The sequence below is a fragment of the Gopherus evgoodei genome, chromosome 1 (genome assembly GCF_007399415.2).
Source record: "Gopherus evgoodei ecotype Sinaloan lineage chromosome 1, rGopEvg1_v1.p, whole genome shotgun sequence".
In the NCBI taxonomy this organism is placed as follows: Eukaryota; Metazoa; Chordata; order Testudines; family Testudinidae; genus Gopherus; species Gopherus evgoodei.
Window position 1 is genome coordinate 246,430,393 of NC_044322.1, and position 20,010 is coordinate 246,450,402.

The window sequence follows — 20,010 nt, forward strand, 5'->3', positions numbered from 1 at the left end:
TTAGCCTGTCCATTGTCCTCACCAGCTAGGGGCTCCAACAGATAAGATGCAGTGCTGTTCACACTGCACTGCTTATGCCCATTCTCCTTATTGGACTGCCCATGTGGAGAATTGGAGTTTTGTGGGCCTTCTAATGAGGGCATGGAGAGGGAGAGTTCCTCTGATGTCCCTCCCGTCTACAGCTCCCCCACCACTCCCAATCAGAACAAACAATTGGTCCAAGAAGATTTAAAGGACCTCATTCACCCAATTTTCTGTATTCTGTTTTTATGCACAGGACTAGATAGGCATGAGGCTACAATAAAAAGTATTTACAGTGCTAGGCAGGAGTTTTACTTTTTCATTTATCAAGATACTGAAGAGATCATTAAATGAGCCCGAACTCTTAAAGGTGACTATAAAAATGGCATGTAGTTCCATGTTTACATCCACTGATTTCCATGTTAAATGTACTCAGTTAACTAAAGGGATAGATACATAGACTCATAGACTTTAAGGCCAGAAGAGACAATTGCAATCATCTTGTCTGACTTCCTGCAGGTCACAGAATCTCACCCACCCACTCTTGTATATAAGCCAATAACCTCTGGCTAGGGTGATCAGACAGCAAGTATGAAAAATCGGGACAAGGGGAGAGAGGGGTAATAGGCACCTATATAACATTAAGCCCCAAATATCGGACTGTCTCTATAAAGTCAGGACTTCTGGTCACCTTACATCTGGCTGAGTTACTGAAGTCCTCAAATCATGATTTAAAGACATCAAGTTACAGAGAACCCACCATTTACTCTAGTTTAAACCTGTAAGTGACCCAGGCCCCATGCTGCAAAGGAAGGCAAAAAACCAAAAACAAACAAAAAAAAACCCCAGCCAGGGTCTCTGCCAATCTGACCTGGGGGAAAATTCCTTTCCTGCCCCAAATATAGAGATCAGTTGGTCAGATGCTCGGAACTGAATGTGATATTTTAGGTGAATTTTGTTATTTCAAGTATCTGAAGGAAGGAACCTTAGCAACCATGAACTAAAGCATATCCACTGCTGTAGAAAAGAACAATGGATCTTTCCTCTCCTGCACCACAGTGGTTGCAAAATTACACCTACCAGATGTCCCGATTTTATATGGACAGTCCCGATTTTTGGGTCTTTTTCTTATATAGGTTCCTATTACCCCGCATCCCCTGTCCTGATTTTTCATATTTTCTGTCTGGTCACCCTAGAATAATGCAAGCTCTTATTGTCTAGTGAGGGAAATTAGGGTCTTTTCTGTCCCCTAATTACAGAACTCGGAGTTCTTCTTTGAGAGCTTGTTTATGTCAATTCCAATCAGGTGTGTGCATTTGCATGTGCACGGTAGCTAGAAGATTTTCCCCTAGCAGCATCTGTCAGGTCGGCCTGGACGCCCCCTGGAGTTGCGCCTTCATGGAGCTCAATATAGAGCCCTCCCAACCCTCCATCTCCTCAGTTCCTTCTTCCCATCAGTGACAGTTACCTGGAATGTTCCTGTGCTCTTGTCTCAACAATCACATTCAGCATTCTTCTTATATTGTTCTCCATTAGTTCTCCATTGTTGATTAATAGATAGTAGTGAGTAGTTTGTTAATGTTAGATAAGTTTCTTTTAGGGGGGAATCCCCTCCTATGCTCTCCTGACCAGGGCATGCCAGGGTCTCTGGGCTTCAAAGCCGGCGAAGCCTGTGGCAAATGTATGCCCAGAAGCGATCCTCACACCTTGTGTCTAAGGTGCTTAGGAGAGGGCCATCAAAAGGGTCATTGTGCCATTTGTAAGACCTTTTGGCCCTGGACTTTAAAAGATACAGAGCAGTGCCTGAAGGTTCTGTTGATGGAGGAAGCACTACGCCCCTTGTCCAAACCTGGGTTGACTGACCCTGCGTCGACACTGGAGGCATTTGAGGTGGCCCAAGAACTGCTTCACCAGGACATCTTCCTCCTGGTATTCTACCTTAAGCTGCACTCCACCGGCAAGGCACAGAGACTTCACTTTCTGGATGTCTGCAGGTTGCTAGCCTTTTACATCAAGAGAATGAAGCCATTCAGAAAATCAGTCCAGTTATCTGTGGCAGTGGCAGACAGACTGAAAGGTCTGCTTTTGTCGTCACAACACATTTTGTCATGGATCACATTCTGCATTCATGAGTGTGACAACCTGGCGGGGGTTCCCGCACCTCTAATCACTGTGCACTCTACCAGGGTGCAGGCTTCATCAACAGCATTCCTGGTGCAGGCCAGAGATGATGCAGTCTTCAGACGAGCAGTGCTCCAATCAGTGGAAGACTCCGACCCCACCTCCTGAATTTAGGCTTGTGAGTCACCTGATTGGAATTGACATGAACAAGCACTCGAAGAAGAAAAAATGATTACTCACCTACTCATAACTATTGTTCTTCGAGATGTGTTGTTCATGTTCATTAGGACCCACAGTCCTAACCCTCTGTCAGAGTAGCTGGCAGGAAGGAATTGAGTGGCGGGTTGGCAGGGCTCTATATTGAGTGCCATGAAGGTGCGAATGCAAGGAGATCCCAGGCTGACCCGATGGATACTGCTAGGGGAAAAATCTTCCAGCTACTGTGCATGTGCGCATGCACACACCTGATTGGAATGGACACAAACAACACATCTCGAAGAACAACAGTTATGAGAAGGTGAGTAACCATTTTCTTCCTTCAAACAGGGGAATCTATCACATTCCCAGAACCATGCAACAGACTGTTTGTATTCTTGTTTTGATACGAAGCATGTGATTTAATTGACCATGAGAATGACATTAAGGACTCTCACCTCCTTCCACCATCCCTCTTTCCCTGTCGCCATTTAAATAAGCAATGACTTGCAACTAAAAGTACAAATCAACCAATCAATCAAAATAGCTTTACCCCCAAGAGATTTATTTTTTTCCCTTGAAAAGAGAGAAGAGCCAGTATCCATGAAGATTAGGAAGTGCAATATTGGGTGAGAGTATAATACCCCTGTTTAGGTGAGATGCTGCTGAACTAACTTTGAGAACTTGTGGAGATAAGACGCAGCCCACTGAGATGGCACCTGTCCTTTGTCTCAGGTTGAGCGCATAGATTGATGGTGGTCCATTATATCTCTTCCTAAAATTCTCTTTTAAGGAGTTGAAAAGGGCACTGTGCTCTCCTTCTTACTGAACATTTGTGTAAAATCACTGAGGAATATTGAGACACGATGGTCTTATAGGCTAGCAGTTGAAACATAGCATACAATTGTATTGCTCCCTTACATCAGGTGCCAATAATACTATCACCATGTGTCCTAACACCTAAGTGAAATTATTTGCATGGATCAAGCACAGCTGGATCATACTGAAACTTGGCAAGACAGAGGTAATGCTGGATAGAAAAGAGATGCATTTCAAAGAGTTAGCTGGCAGTATTAATGTCATCCTCTATTGATCAAATTATCTGAACAATGTGTAACCTTAGGGTCTTTATGGATTTCTTGATGGTATTTGAGACCCAAATAGTGATGGCCAGAAGAAAGGCTTTCATCCACTTTTGCTGACCAGAAGACTGTACCCAGTACTCACAGATATGGACTAGGCTATAGTTATCCATGATTTTGTGACCTTCAGGCTGAATTATTGCAGTGTTTTATAAGTCTGACATAGTTTACAAACTCAGAAAATCTCTAACTGGTTCAGAAAACAGCAGCATGCCTCCTAAGAAATGCCAAGCACACATTGTCAGTCACTATGTTGACTCCCCATTGAATACTGGATCCAGTACAAGGTGATTATCCTACTCTTGAAAGGTCTTAATGGGTTGGATCTGTACTGCCTGAAGAACTTCTTTCTCTCTCTGTGACCAAAACATGCTATGCTATCAGAATTACTGAGGAGCAGTTTAGCTGGAAACCAGAGAAGGGCTTAAGATTAATGGCAATAGACCTTTATTACATCAGAATCAGGAAGCCTGCTAAACAACCAATGGGGCCCCTTGATGATGGAGGTACAAAAAGAGCACTTAAAGATGATAAAGTCATTGCGGAGAAACTAAATGGATTCTTTGCTTCAGCCTTCACGGCTGAGGATGTTAGGGAGATTCCCAAACCTGATCTGGCTTTTGTAGGTGACAAATCTGAGGAACTGTCACAGATTAAAGTGTCGCTAGAGGAGGTTTTGGAATTAATTGATAAACTCAATATTAACAAGTCACCGGGACCAGATGGCATTCACCTAAGGGTTCTGAAAGAACTCAAATGTGAAGTTGCGGAACTATTAACTAAGATTTGTAACCTGTCCTTTAAATCAGCTTCTGTACCCAATGACTGGAAGTTAGCTAATGTAACGCCAATATATAAAAAGGGCTCTAGAGGTGATCCCAGCAATTACAGACTGGTAAGTCTAACATTAATACCAGGCAAATTAGTTGAAACAATAGTTAAGAATAAAATTGTCAGACACATAGAAAAACATAAACTGTTGAGCAATAGTCAACATGGTTTCTGTAAAGGGAAATCATGTCTTACTAATCTATTAGAGTTCTTTGAAGGGGTCAACAAACATATGGACAAGGGGGATCTGGTGGACATAGTATACTTAGATTTCCAGAAAGCCTTTGACAAGGTTCCTCACCAAAGGCTGTTACGTAAATTAAGCTGTCATGGGATAAAAGGAAAGGTCCTTTCATGGATTGAGAACTGGTTAAAAGAGAGGGAACAAAGGGTAGGAATTAATGGTAAATTCTCAGAATGGATAGGGGTAACTAGTGGTGTTCCCCAAGGGTCAATCCTGGGACCAATCCTATTCAATTTATTCATAAATGATCTGGAGAAAGGGGTAAACAGTGAGGTGGCAAAGTTTGCAGATGATACTAACTGCTCAAAATAGTTAAGACCAAAGCACACTGTGAAGAACTTCAAAAAGATCTCACAAAACTAAGTGATTGGGCAACAAAATGGCAAATGAAATGTAATGTGGATAAATGTAAAGTAATGCATATTGGAAAAATAACCCCAACTATACATACAATATGATGGGGGCTAATTTAGCTACAACGAGTCAGGAAAAAGATCTTGGCGTCATCGTGGACAGTTTTCTGAAGATATCCATGCAGTGTGCAGAGGCAGTCAAAAAAGCAAACAGGATGTTAGGAATCATTAAAAAGGGATAGAGAATAAGACTGAGAATATACTATTGCCCTTATATAAATCCATGGTACGGCCACATCTTGAATACTGTGTACAGATGTGGTCTCCTCACCTCAAAAAAGATATTCTAGCACTAGAAAAGGTTTAGAAAAGGGCAACTTAAATGATTAGGGGTTTGGAAAGGGTCCCATGAGGAAAGATTAAAGAGGCTAGGACTCTTCAGGTTGGAAAAGAGGAGACTAAGGGGGGATATGATAGAGGTATATAAAATCATGGGTGATGTGGAGAAAGCGGATGAGGAAAAGTTATTTACTTATTCCTATAATACAAGAACTAGGGGTCACCAAATGAAATTAATAGGTAGCAGGTTTAAAACAAATAAAAGGAAGTTCTTCTTCATGCAGCACACAGTCAACTTGTGGAACCCCTTACCTGAGGAAGTTGTGAAGGCTAGGACTATAACAGCGTTTAAAAGAGAACTGGATAAATTCATTGTGGTTAAGTCCATAAATGGCTATTAGCCAGGAAGGGTAAGGAATGGTGTCCCTAGCCTCTGTTTGTCACAGGATGGAGATGGATGGCAGGAGAGAGATCACTTGATCATTGCCTGTTAGGTTCACTCCTTCTGGGGCACCTGGCATTGACCACTGTTGGTAGACTGATACTGGGGTAGATGGACCTTTGGTCTGACCCGGTACGGCTGTTCTTATGTTCTTATAGAATTCCTTTCTTTTTTAAGATCAGAATGACCTCAGAAATCACAATATATAAGATCCAGCTTTTGTTATTTTTATCACGAGTCTTACGATAGTAGCTTTTTTCTTAAAACAAGGAGATATGTGAATACATCAAAATCTCAGCTTTCATTTTTAAAAAAGAAAGCTAAATTGCTAATCCTCTTGGATGCAGAGAAATGCTGGAAGATTTGAACTGAAAAAATGCAAAAGCCAGAAGGCAAATAAAAAGAACTCCAAATATTTTATTTTTAAAAGTTCATGATTTTAAAGCCAATATCATGATTTCTGGGGGCCTGAATCATGATTTTTGAACATTTGGGGCTGGCAATCCCAGACCCATCAATTCATCATAGTTTCCCACAATAATAAAAATGTTAACCCCCACAAAAGTTAATAACTGACACCACTGGATAGAACTTGGGGACGGAAGGGTAGGCTCATGATCAGTGAACTTCCAGTTTCCTTTTTTAAAATTCATTAGTTTCTCAGATACCATAGTGAGGGATGCTGGATGAACATTAAGTTATAGATAGGCAGGTGCAGTTTCACCTAGATAGAGCCAAATGGGAAAGGATTATTATTTCTCTGTTTCTGTGCTTGGTAAGTAAACTAATGTTGTTTTTCATAGTTCTGTACATTTATATATATTATTTGTATGTAGCTGGTATTTTGTATTTACTAAATACAATATAACACACTGCCTACTCTGGCCTAGAGCATCTAGAGATTCATGTGGCTTCTCTCATTTTAGCATCTTCATGTAGAAATCATTGAAAGTTATTTTCTGGATTGGCAGTAACAGTAATTAAATACATGAAAATATTAAAATGTATATTCTTCAATTATCTCATGTTATATTTATAGATTAAGAAGGTAAAATTGGCCATGGAGCTCTCAGAACTTGTGATTTATACCAAAGCTGAAAAGTTTAAAAGTTTTGAGCATTCAAGAGCTAATCAGAAGTTCTATGAAATGAATTCAATTGGAGAGGTTAAAGCACGAAAACTTGCCAAACAGACAGGTAATTTCTTTTGGTTTAATCAGATAAAAGTTATAATGTTGCCATAGTTCACTGCTTAGCTGTCAGAACAGTCAATAAACATTATGAAACATATAGTCTCCAATTTATTGGTTTGTTTTATAATGCAGTTTTAGAAATATTCTGGCAATTGCATAGTAAAGGAACCATATGAATTTATTATGTTTGGTTGCAAAGAATTATGGGTGTGTTTGTACCATATAGTTCTGAGTAATCTTACAGTCTGTACTTGAACATATATGGAACACATTTTTACCATATAATGGGCTTTATTCTCCCTTTGACGTGCTTATGCACTCCCATTTGCCTTAATGACCACTGTATGTGCAGACTGAAGGAAGAATAATCCCCAAAGCAAGTAGTTTGCCCTCAGAGCCAAGCTGAATTATGTAGAATTACTATTCTGGCCTGGTCTGCATCACTCTGGTCCCCGAGCACCATTTAGGGCAGCCTCAGGCTGCTTTCACTTGCGCCAGCTGCCAACAGACCTGTGGGAATGTTAGGACAGTTCAATATCACTATTCACAAGGAAGAAGTTTGGCATAGAAGCTTCCCTGGCAGTTCTATGCGGGGGCACAGTGCAGATCCTTCAGTGGCAGGTGTAACCATGCCTTTGTGGGTCACAACTGAGAATAGCAAATTCAGGACAAACTGCTGAGAAATAGAGCAGACACACTGCAAATTGATGGTTATTCTTCCATAAGATATACCAAACAAGCAACAAAAGTAAACTTCTGTTTCACCACACTGGCTAATAAGAAGTCAGAAAAGCAGTTTCCTTAGGCATTCTAGTCCTTGTATCACCACCAAAAACACTAGATTTAAAGATAAGTGGTTCTTTAAAACTGGTCTCATCAAACAAAAGGTTCTTCTGATCCCAAAGGACCAGCCACACGCCCAGGTCAATATATAACTCAGATCTTACCCAAAAATCACACTGATGCCAATCCTTTAGTATCTAAAATTTAAAAGTTTATTTATAAAAAGAAAGAAAGACCAGAGTTAAAATTGGTTAAAGGAATCAAATCCATACAGTAATTGCAAAGTTCTTGGTTCAGGCTTGTAGCAGTGATGGAATAAACTGCTGATTTGATAAGTCTCTGGTTGCTTCCAAATCACTGGAAGGACTTCAGTCCCTTGGTTAGAATGCTCCCATTAGTATAAGTCCAGAGGTCTGAGCAGGAAAGAGGAAAATTGGAGGTGTTTCTAGGGTTTTTTATAGCTTCTGCCATGTGGAGAAAATCCATTGTTTCAAACAAAGCTCTCTGGAAAATTACAGGTAGCAAGATGGTGTTTGGAATCACATGGGGAAGTCACATGTGATGCCTGATTCCGGTTAGTCATAGCAGGAAATTCCATTAAATGTAGATGGGCATCTCCCATGGTCTATTGTCAGTTAAATGTTCTTTTGATGGGCCACTCAATTTGAATAGTCCCTCCAAGATGTGCTGGCTAACTACCATTACCCCAGGAGCAAACATTTGAAATACAGGCATAGAACCAATACTCATAACTTCAAATACAAAAATGGTACATGCGCACAAATAGCATAATCATATTCAGCATATCATAACCTTTCCATAGGCATCTTATATGCCACATTTTGTACAAGATTTGTTGCAATTATATAACAGTGGTTATATATTTATAGTATCAGAGGGGTAGCCGTGTTAGTCTGGATCTGTAAAAGCAGCAAAGAATCCTGAAAGAAAGACGTCTGTTAGTCTATAAGGTGCCACAGGATTCTTTGCTGCTTTTATATATTTATATTTATATATACCAATTGTTGCAATTATATACCACTGGAAAAGTGGTGCCAAGCTGCCCTTATGCAACCCAGCTTATGCCCTTAAGCTGTCAGCTTCATGATGCTGAAGACTTGAAGTTCTCTGATTAATTAAAACACAACAGTAAAACTACCTCCTCCCTGCCAGTGTGCTTCAGACCTGTTCAAGAGGTGAACGCTTCTAGAAGTGAGAAGGTTAATTTCCATGCCTGCTGAATAGCCGGCCTCTCCCCAAGGACAGAACAAGGTTATCAATTAAATTTTGTGGGTTCTGTGATATAGAAACCTCTTCACTGGGCCAAATTAGTAATTCATTGTATGTAGGTCACGAGACAGCAATCAAGAGGGAACAACTTTTAGCTAGTACCAGCCAGGGCTAGAATTTACCTACTGAGCACTTATAGTAATAAATGGTTTTATAGCACAGTTCTTATTTCCAGTCCTCCCCATTCCCTAAAAGTTTATTCTTATTTTTAACCCAAACCACCACCAACCCAACACATTAACACAAACCACCACCAACAAAAATAGTGAAATATTTTCCAGAAGAAAACAGCTAGGTTACTGCATCCTTAGTAATTGTTACTAATTATTACCAAATTATATGGATTTTAACTAACAATTTAATCTTTTTTTAAAAGAAGTTGCACACATACTTAGGTAACATTATACAGGCAGGACTAAAAATCACATAATCTGATTATTTGTTTGAAACAAGATCTGTTTATATGTATTTTTTAGTAATGCCTATCTTAAATTTTTTTATTCTCTTTTCAGCTAATGAATTTGTTTTACATACTGCCAAATTTATTACAAGAATTTATCCCAAAGGGACTAGAGCAACCTCTTCTAATTATAATCCTCAAGAATTCTGGAATGTAGGATGCCAGATGGGTAGGTGCTATCATCCAGTGTGTGCTATTTTAGTGTCCCGCACAGACTTTTTGGATATAAGCTTTTGAAAACTGTTTGCTGAATTATTGCATTTCACATAATATTTAGGTAGATATTTTCTCCATAATCCTAAGTATTACTACATGAGTTTTCCTGCTCTCACTATTATGTTAAAGTCAATATACAACGGTGGCCTCATCTCCCATTATTAAGGACTTAGGACATATATTGGTCTGACTACTGGTTATTATCTCGCTCCAAACATCCCATAATTATTGCAGTTGTAATATAGCAATAGATCTTTAACTTTCCTTTTTAGACTACTATGCCATTTTTATGACTGTTAGTGGATACTAAAAACAATACAGTTTGTACTCCTCCTGTCATCAGACCAGAAATTCAATGTTTATAGTACTCTCTGCCCCAGTTCCTAAAGTTAAAGAATCACTTACAAATAAATAAATCCTATACAAAACTGCAGCAAAAACTTGGATATAAACAGAATTCAGAAGTTAATTAGAAAACTTTAAATGCTATACCTCCTTTCTGGTCAAGTGTCTTTATTATTTTAAATTCGGGATATAGCTCAGTTATGTCTCTGAGATTTACTCCCTGCCTTCTGGGGCTAATATTATGTTAACTATGTTACCTTAGCCCTTGAAAAAGAGTGAGTGTACTGTACAATAAACACAGTACTCATAACCAGGATAATTGTCAATATTAATTTAAAAAAATAGAATGAATTATATCATTACACATTTTATGTTCATTAAACCTCACAACTTCCATGTCAGTTTGTCCACTGTGACCAAACTATGTTTGGTGCAGCTCAGAGAGCAGAAAAGTGGAAAGGTAACGTTAGCCATTTTGCCAGCTTCCTGATCCTGAGACTTGCTGAGGTCTGTCCTTATTCTCAGTGTAACTGATATGAGTCTCAAAACTGTTCTAATTACACTCTGCTGCCAAACTCCTCAAGGGCAGCCGAGAATTGCTGGAATGCAGATGTACTTCAGCCATGCCTGCCTTCTCCTGAGAATGGCCTTTAACCCAGGCCCTGGAAGAGAGAGCTAAATAAATAATGAAGTAGTCACCAGAGCATGAGGATGGTACCCAGGATTTCCTATCTCATGGTGGGTGCCCTAACCACCAGGTTAAAGAATCATTCATTAGGTTCCCAACCTTTTCTCTGCCACTGCACACCTTGAGCTCCAGGGACTCCTTCTCCCTCACCCCCCAGCTGGCGGCTGAAGGAGGGAAGGGGAGGAGCAGAGCTGTTGCTGGAGTGGGGGGAGGAGAGAGAGATTGAGCTCTGATTGGTTGCTCCACCCCTGGAGGAGGTGGGGTAGTGAGGCAGATGGCCAATTAAAAGACAGCTTTCTCCCTCTTGTTGTCACATGTACTTTTCCAAAAAATTGTGAAGCTCATCTATTCAGGCCTGACAGCACACCGACTGGGAAACACTGATTTATACAAAGTAGAACAGCTTCAACAGGACTGACTGAGGGAGCCCCAGTCACAATATCCCATACCTCTGTCCCCCTCAGGCAGTGGGGAGAAATGAACCCAGGTCTCCCATATCCCAGATGAATGCACTAGCATAAAAATTAAAAGGGGGGAACCTCCTCTTCCTGCTGCTGTTTTGTATGGAGTTAGGCAGGTGCCTAACTCATTCTTGCAAGAACTGGCTTTTTCACCTAAACTGCCTGACTTCAGGAGATGGGTTCTGGCTGTGGATCACAAAGAAAGGCAGGTGACTCCCCAGTGCCCAGGCTTAAGCATTTAACTCCTTAGATGGCAGACCTTCGGGCCACACCCCTCTTGTTGGCATCTGCCATTGGCTAGCATAGTCAGCTTTCCACCTAATGTGCTGGATCACATTCTAAGATACCCGTATCCCTCCCCAGTCATTGGATTGGGAGCTTAGGCACTTAATGCAGGCTTTGTGCATCACACTGTTGTTTCACTGATTTTCTAGGTGCATAAAAATTAGGCATTGTGACACTCTGTTGTGATGCCTAAGTAACTTTGTGGATCTGGGCCATCAGGTGTATTTCCAACTGTTTTGTGGTGCAAACTGTTTTGTGGAGTGAGGTTGAGGATCTTCTCATCTATGTCTAACTTGCTTATTTTCAGTATAAAGTTGGTTTTTTCCTCAACATGATCATTTTGATAATTTTAACATTTTTCCTCCACTCAAATTAATTTCTAATTTGAAATAGTTACAGGTAAACATGACTTTTCCACTTATTATGCTTTGAAGGGACTTTCAATTGTTAACAATTTTTACCTTTTTTTCATGGTTTTATTAACTCTAATTTCTCTATTTTTTCTCTTTTTTCTGTGTGTTTAAAAAAAACCTACTAATAAAATCATTTTCTAAATTACTCTGTTACTTTCTTCAATATTATATAAAAGCGAGAAATTGAGTAAACCTTTTCATAGATGTTTTCTTATTCTAACTCTGCACTGCTTGCTTTTCCTATGCGCTGAGTTCCTTTTGCTGTCTCTAAACTCAATTTTCAAAGTGCACACAATTTAAAGAGGCAGTCACCTTCTCAGAACCAATTTTTAATTTATCTTTTAAACTTCTAATAGTTTGTATTTTCCCCACTTACTTTCTCAGTGTATTATAAATACAGAACTTAAACAGGAGCATTATGAACAAAGCTTAAGTTGTGACAGATCCCTATTCCTGGTGCTGGATCCCTGAATGCAACCAAGACAGGAATGTCTAAAGCTTAAATTTGTGATTCTGCCCCTCTTGAGACATGCATACTATTAATTCCAAAAGCTTGGAGTGATCTAGAAAGTACTGGCTGTTGGAATTGCTTATATTCCTCCACGCAGCTCTGCCTGGTTGGCAATAAAAGGACTCACAGCCCCAAAATCTCTTAGTATCATTTTTGTTGCCACAGATTGTGAGGCTTGGAAACATTTGCCACTCTTCTCCATTGCTGTCTTGGCTATTTGTTTATGTTTTATATACGTTATTTTAGTTAGGTTTGATGGTAATAGTAAATGTAACAATTGACACACACGTATATAGTTAACATTAGTCTGCTTGGTTTTGGTCCATGCCATCATATAGGCCTGTTTATGATATTGATTTTGTCCTCAGATGAATTGCTGCTGAAGGTGCATTGGTGGTGTTACCAGTCCCATCTCATGGTTGTTTGGTCAGGTTCCATCTCAGCGGTTGGTGCTCATTGGATTCTTGCCACTCTGTTGAGGGTTGATATACCCAAGACTTTAACTGATTGATACACTTTTTGTATAACCTGAATATTCATTACTATTACAGACCAGCTAGTTTATTTCTTAAATAGCTGGTTGAAGGGCATTTGGCAAAAAGGTGCTCAGTTTTGCACTGGGTTCATCTCTCAGGTTCATCATGCCTGGCATTCACTGATTTAATTTGCTTCTCATTGAGAAGACAATTATATCTCAATCAGCACTTTCTGTGGGATAGAGCCATGTGTTGGATCTGAACCTCACTCAGCTCTAAAATCTTTCAACCTTTCTAACTAAACCAGGGGTCAGCAACCTATGGCATGCGTGCCAAAGACGGCATGCGAACCAATTTTTAATGCCACGTGGCTACCTGATGGGACTCCGCGTGCCATTAAAAATCCTGCCTGGCACAGCAAGCCGCGGGGTCCGCGGTCCTGAGCTGGAGCACCAGGCCGAGTGCAGCAAGTCGCCAGCCCCTCTCCCACCTTCTCCCCTCCCCTGGAGCCCTGTCACCTCGCACACAGAGCTGTGGGAGCCGGGGCTGCGCGCTCCCGTGGGGCAGCGTTTGGCTCCACTGAGAGGGAAAGACACTTCCAACTCACCTAGAGCCCTGCTGCTGCATGCACAGTGCTTTGAGGGGTGGGGCTGTGCGCTCCCACGGGGTAGTGAATCTGGCTCTGCTTGGAGCCTCAAGGTAAGTGGTCTGGGGGGTGGATAAGGGGTGGGGGCAGTCAGGGGACAGGGAGCAGGGTGGGTAGATGGGGGGGGTGGGATGCTGGAGTGTGTGTGGCTAGGGGCGGGGGTCTCTGGAGAGGGGAAGTCAGGGAGCGGGGGGTGTGTGGATGAGGCATGGGAGTACTGGAGTCTGTTAGGGGACAGGGTGTGGATAGAGGTCAGGGCAGTCAGGGGACAGGGAGCAAGGAGGTTCCTGGGGGGCAGTTAGGGTGGGGGTCTCTCCAGGGGGTGGTCAGGGGGCAAGGACCTGGGGGGGTTGGATGAGTCGGAAGTTCGGGGTGGGGGGCTGTGAAGTGGCAGGGGTGTGGAGAGGGGTTGCGGCAGGCAGGGAGAGGGTTGTATGGGTCTGGAGTTCTGGGGGTCCTGTCAGGGGGTGGGGAGTGGTTGGATGGGGCATGGGAGTCCCAGGAGTCTGCTTGCGGGTGTGGATAAGGGTTGGGGCAGTCAGGGGACAGGTAGGGGGTAGGATCCTAGGGGGGCAGTCAGGGGACAAGGAGCAGGGAGGCTTAGATAGGGGATGGGGTCCTGGGGGGCAGTTAGGGGCAGGGGTCCCAGGAGGGGGTAGTCACAGGACAAGGAGTGAAGGGGTTGGAGGTTCTGAGGGGGGCAGTCACCCAGCCCTCTGCCCTGAGCTCCGCACCCCCACCCCCCACACACCCCAAGCCCCTGCCCTTGGCCCTGTACCTCCCTCATACACACCCAGACCTCTGCTTGATTTCTTCACCCCCCCACGACCCCAGCCCTGACTCTGGCACCCCCACACATACCCAGCCCCCCCTCTGCCCCTGACACTTGCACCCCCCCACATCCCCAGCCCCCTCACACCCGATGCACCCCCCACTTCCCCACCCTCACCCTGAGCACCAAATGGGAGCTCCTGCACTGCCCCCCACATTCCCACCTGCACCCCTCGCATCATATGGGAGCTGCCCAGGTAAGTGCCCCACACCCAAACCTCCTGCCCCAACCCTGAGCCGGCTCCCTCATGCTAGCTCCTGGCCAGACTCTTCATCCCCAGCCCTGTGCTCAGTGCACTCCCACCCTCAGCTCAGTCCAGAAAGAGGAAGAGAATGGGCCAGAACCAGGGAGAAGGTAGGTACCCACTGTATGTGGGCAGGGCCGGGACCCCAGACTCGCAGCGAGCTGAGTGGATCCAGCAATCAGGATCCTGTCTGGCAGGAGCCGGCCGATGGAACCCCTGAGCAGCAGTGGGCTGAGTCACTCAGCCCACTGCCAGTCTGGGCTCCCAGAAGCCAGCCCCGCACAGCTTGCTGCTGGTCTGGGGTTCTGGCTGCTGGACCCTTGCCAGCTGGGGTCCCGGCCGCAGACCCTGCTCAGCCTGCTGCCGGCCTAGGTGAACAGAACCCCAGACCAGCAGTGGGCTGAGCGGGCTGGCAGTGTAAGATCAACATTTTAATTTAATTTTAAATGAAGCTTCTTAAACATTTTGAAAATCTTGTTTATTTTACAATGCAACACTAGTTTAGTTATATAATATATAGACTTATAGAGAGAGACCTTCTAAAAATATTAAACTGTATTACCGGCACGCGAAACCTTAAATTAGAGTGAATAAATGAAGACTCGGCACACCACTTGTGAAAGGTTGCTGACCCCTGAACTAGACTCTTTGTTCTGGAGATTTTTATTTCTGGGTCATTCCTCTAAAGGCTTGGATCCCAAAGGCTTTTACCTTATATATGGAGGCTTTGGGCTCTATAGCAGGGTCCATTGGTTAGCACCCACTCAGTTGTGGGGCAGTGATAGGGGAGCCCAGGCCTACCCACTCCACTGAGCTCTGACTCAAGGCCCTGGAAGAATCAACAGCATTGACCCCGGGGTTGGAGGTGAACCCTCTTGAGTTACCTTCCCTGGGTCGCTTCCTAGCAATGCTCCCTCTGTTTCTGATCCCAGATAAGAAAAAATAAAAAGGAAAACAAACTGCCAGCACCAACTGGGCTCAGCATACAGTCCTAGTATTTCAGGGAGGTGTCTCTAGCCCCTTTTGGCAGCAGCCTGCAGGATAGGTCTGTGCAACTCTCAGCTTTGTGAGCTGGGTTGCTCCTTTTTCAACCCTGTCTCCAGTTGGAGCATACTCTGCAGTGTTGGAGGGGCGGGGCTAGCTGGGCCTAGTATCGTCCTTTAACCCTTTCTGTCCCAGTGTGGGGTTTGTATACAAAATCACAGACTCCTTGATAGAAGTATTAAAAATAAAAGGAAGAAGAGGCTCAGTCCCCTTTGTCCTAACACTTGAATCTGCCTTTGAAGAAGCATTGTTAAGTGCAGTAAATATGGGAACAGGTTGGTTGTTTTTGTATATGTGGGTTCCAAGCCTTAAAGACCAGATACTGATTTAATTAGGTTGATTTCACCAAACATGACTGAATTCCAAGACTCAATTATCAAAGCTCCATTCAGTAGATTTTCCCCAACTATCCCTTTTTCTTCCTTGGTTTTACCAGCACTATGGCCTGAGTTTCATCCTGGGAACTTCTATGTACAAGAGGCCTTTGACAGAACTTCCTCTTCAAGTGCATTGTAGGGTTGCCAGGTGCCCGGTTTTTGAGTGGAAAGTCAGGTCAAAAAGAGGAACTGTCAGTGTCTGGTCAGATGTACTGACCGGATACCAAAAGTCCGATTACCGTGGGGCACAGGGAAGTTCAGGATCATTAACCGTGTCAGCTCCTGCTCATCCAGGGCTGCTGTCTACCTGCAGGCAGGTTCCTTGTCAGGCTGCAGCAGCACTCATCCCAGCCCCAGAGCAGAGGGAGTCCAGCTGGAATGGAAAGTAGGGCATGGAGATGATCCAATGAGCAACAGGGGTGGGACATCGGGGATCCGGTTACCAGCCATTAAAAAGCTGGCAACCCTAATGCAGTTATAACACTGACAGACTCTGGTCATCGATGGGTGGGATTGAACTTGGGACCTCTGGATCTTAGTGCATGAGCCTCTACTGCATGAATTAAAAGCCATATAGCCAGGGCCATCCTTAGAAGTTAATGGGGCCCTATGCGGCATTATTAAACTGGTGCCCCTATGCCCAATGGCAGCCCAGGCTCACATTTGTATTTTAGATAAGGGTGGTCTTTTGAAGGATTTATTTTAAAACTATATGTCTGAATATCCAAGCATTTAAGGCTAAAGATGAATACTCAGACTGTGCATCTAAAAATCTTTACATGGATTTTTTTAGAGATATGATTTTATAATCTTCAGCAACACACTAATGAAATATTTTTAAAGCAAATTTTAAACTAAGGTCCTGTAGACTAACATGTTCTGAGTAAATATTACAGTAATGCACAACTATTTTTGTCAGTAAATTCAGAAACTGACAGTATATACCTGGGGGTTGGCAATTGGCTGTTAAATAGCTTCATTACCACTTGAATGGCTCTTTAACAGTTTCAATGTTGTGCTAATAGGTTTGGCAGGCTGGAAAGCTTGTTCATTTTAAGTACTAGATTCCCTCCGGAGGAAGACTCACCAGGCTGCAGCAGCCAGCTGTGGTGGGAGTATGCAGGAAGGGTCAGCACAGGGATAGGAACAGTGGACACTAAGACCGTGGGAGGCCCCAAATTTTCAGGTGCCCTGTGCAGCCTTGTATGCTGCATATGCTTAAGGACAGCCCTGCATATGGCCCTTAGCTAAGGCTATAGAGCAGACTCATTAATCTCTCTCTCTAAGTCAGTGGTGGGCAACCTGTAGACCGTGGGCTGCACACGGCTCATCAGGGTAATCAGCTGGCGGGTCGGGAGATAGTTTGTTTACATTGACCATCCACAGGCATGTCCACCTGCAGCTCCCAGTGGCTACAGTCCACCGTTCCTGGCCAATGGGAGCTGCGGGAAGTGGTAGCCAGCACGTCCCTGCGGCCTGCACCAGGAACATTGAACGACAGCCACTGGGAGCTGCAAGCGGCTGTGCCTGCACATGATCAGTGTAAACAAACTGTAGTCTTTCTTCTTGGAGAGCCTTCACCAGGTTTGACTAATATAAAAGCTGGGTGTCGCTCAGTCTGACTCTGAAGATGACAGCAAAGATCTCAATAAATCTGTAGAAATTTTATGAACAAATCATACCTCTTTTACTTCTTCTGATGCCAGCCCTCACAATGGCTTCAGTTTAACCTCTTTTGACATTGGCACCAGTAATCCTTGTATCCCTTCTTTTTTTCAGTGAAGACTTCTTCCGAGCTCTCAGTCTGAAGCATTCATGTTCTATTCATTTTTATTAGACCCCCCTACATAAAGTTCTGAACATTTGTGTGGGAAACAACTACTTTGACTACACATGCCCCCTTTTCATCTGTCTACGACTCTTTGGGTGTTTATGCTTAGTACTAGTAACTGCATATTTCAGAGAATACATTCATCTCTTCCCTTATCTAATGATTGATTCATCAGAGCAAACTCAGCTCAGTAATCATTCCTTTCAGGTTAGTTTGGTCTCTGTTTCAGATTTTGGGGTTGAGGATGTCATGTTCTGGGTTTCAGTGTAGACCAGTAAAGGGTTATGTTGCTGCTTGCCTTGTAATCCTGGGTGCCTTAAATGCTCTGGTGCTGTGACTCACATCCTGTACACCAGCAGACAAGCATGCAGGTCACACCCTGAGTGTCTGTATGCTGTACATTCCTGCATCAGCATCTCTGACTTCCAGGAGCCTGCCTACAGCACATCAGCCCCACCCTGGCTTCCACCAGCCTTGGTGACTACTCAGTACACTCTCAGTCCTGAATTTACCCAAAATGTGTCCATTCCTGTCCTTTAAAGAGACAAAAGTTTATTAATTTAACGAGGATAAATACACCCTTCCCTTCAAACACCACATTAAGTTGATTTATTGTAAAAATAAAACAAGTTTATTAACAAAAGGACATAGATTAAGCAATACCAAGTAGAAGGAATAAAGTGTAGAAAGGGTTATAAACAAACAAAAGTAAAAATACACTTTCTAATGGCTAAGACCTAACTTAACAAGCTACAGTCTTTGTTCAAGGTCCTTATCAATCTTCCATTCCCAGAGACTGCAATCCCCTTGGTTGAAGGACTCATCTTTCTTAAGCTCTGTCCCTTTGCACCCGTCTAGTGATGGATACAAATATGACTTCTCCTTTCTCATTATATCTTCCCAGATTTATTGTTTTGTCCCCAGACAAAACATGATGACCTCATGCTGTTCTTCTCTTCCAGTGGACTTCCCAACCCCCTACTCATTTAAATGAACTTTCTATTGTTTTTGGTCACACCTTGCTTAATTTCATTGGAAACAGATAGCTGCCTTCCCACCTGTCTGGAGAGAACCCTGTTTCTCTCTGTGTTTGATCACACACTTTAAAGTACAATAGCATTAAGTATCCATATTTCCTCATATACTGTTAATACATACATTTCACAATTATATTAATCACTAATGTGTCATTGGCTTTCAGAAAAGACCTTACTGGATACACTTGTATAATACAGTAATACTGTCTATATCATCAGTTGATTCAATTACTTTATAGCCTAGATAAAGTTTCCGTCTTCTGCTGGAGTGTAGATGCCATGCCGTCTTCTCCTCCAGCTTGATAGCTTTGTTTACCTTATAGGTAAGGTAAGCATTGTCTCTACTTGACAACTAGGCTGGGCAGACAAACAAATACATATTTCTTTTTCTTGGGAAGACTGGGCTTATGCATTGGTTGCCAGACAGTTTAAAAACATAATTCTAGCACCTATCTATAACTTTTTGTACACGTATGGTCAATACATCATTCAAGAATATTAATGATTATTGAGTTATTAGTTTTCTAGTGATATCTTACATGGCACATTTTAGATACAGATTATGACAACAGTATGTTAGTTTTAGTGAGTATCTATCCCACGCCTGACAAGAGCTGCTGACGCAGAGTAGTGAACCACAAATGGGCCTCTGTGTCGCAGAGAATAAATCTAGAGAAAAAGTCCACCGTAGCCCGCTACCCATTTATTTGAGCAATATTTTAGTATTTGCAGCAAGAGCTTTCTGCTCAGAAAACAAGTTGTAGATATTGATTTCAGTGGGCATTGGACCAGGCCCTCGGCCATGGTCAGAGAAATGGACCTGAGAGTGATGATTTATCACAATGAATAACTTAAAAAATCAGCAGTTAACAGAAAGTATTTTCCTTTACCAGCCTTGAGTGATATTTTCTTAGTTTTATTGGGTGCTTGTTCCTATTTCATAAAAAACATTAACCATAGAATGGAGCATTTATTAAAAATACACCTCTACCCTGATGCAAAGCCACCCAATATAACACGAATTCGGATATAACGCCCCCGGGTGGGCGGGGCTGCGCACTCCAGCGGATCAAATCTAGTTCAATATAATGCGGTTTCACCTATAACACAGTAAGATTTTTTGGCTCCCTAGGACAGCATTATATCGAGGTAGAGCTGTAAATACATTAAAAGATCAAAATGTGCTTTGTG

General features: G+C 42.8%; 1 protein-coding gene across 1 annotated transcript in view; it reads left to right on the forward strand.

Moving 5' to 3' along the window:
• The window catches only part of PLCZ1 (phospholipase C zeta 1), a 128,057-nt gene that overhangs the window by 67,871 nt on the left and 40,176 nt on the right, over positions 1–20,010 (forward strand). Inside the window, 2 exon segments of the mRNA XM_030549213.1 lie at positions 6,734–6,884; positions 9,466–9,582. Of these exon segments, the coding sequence (XP_030405073.1) occupies positions 6,734–6,884; positions 9,466–9,582 (268 nt within the window).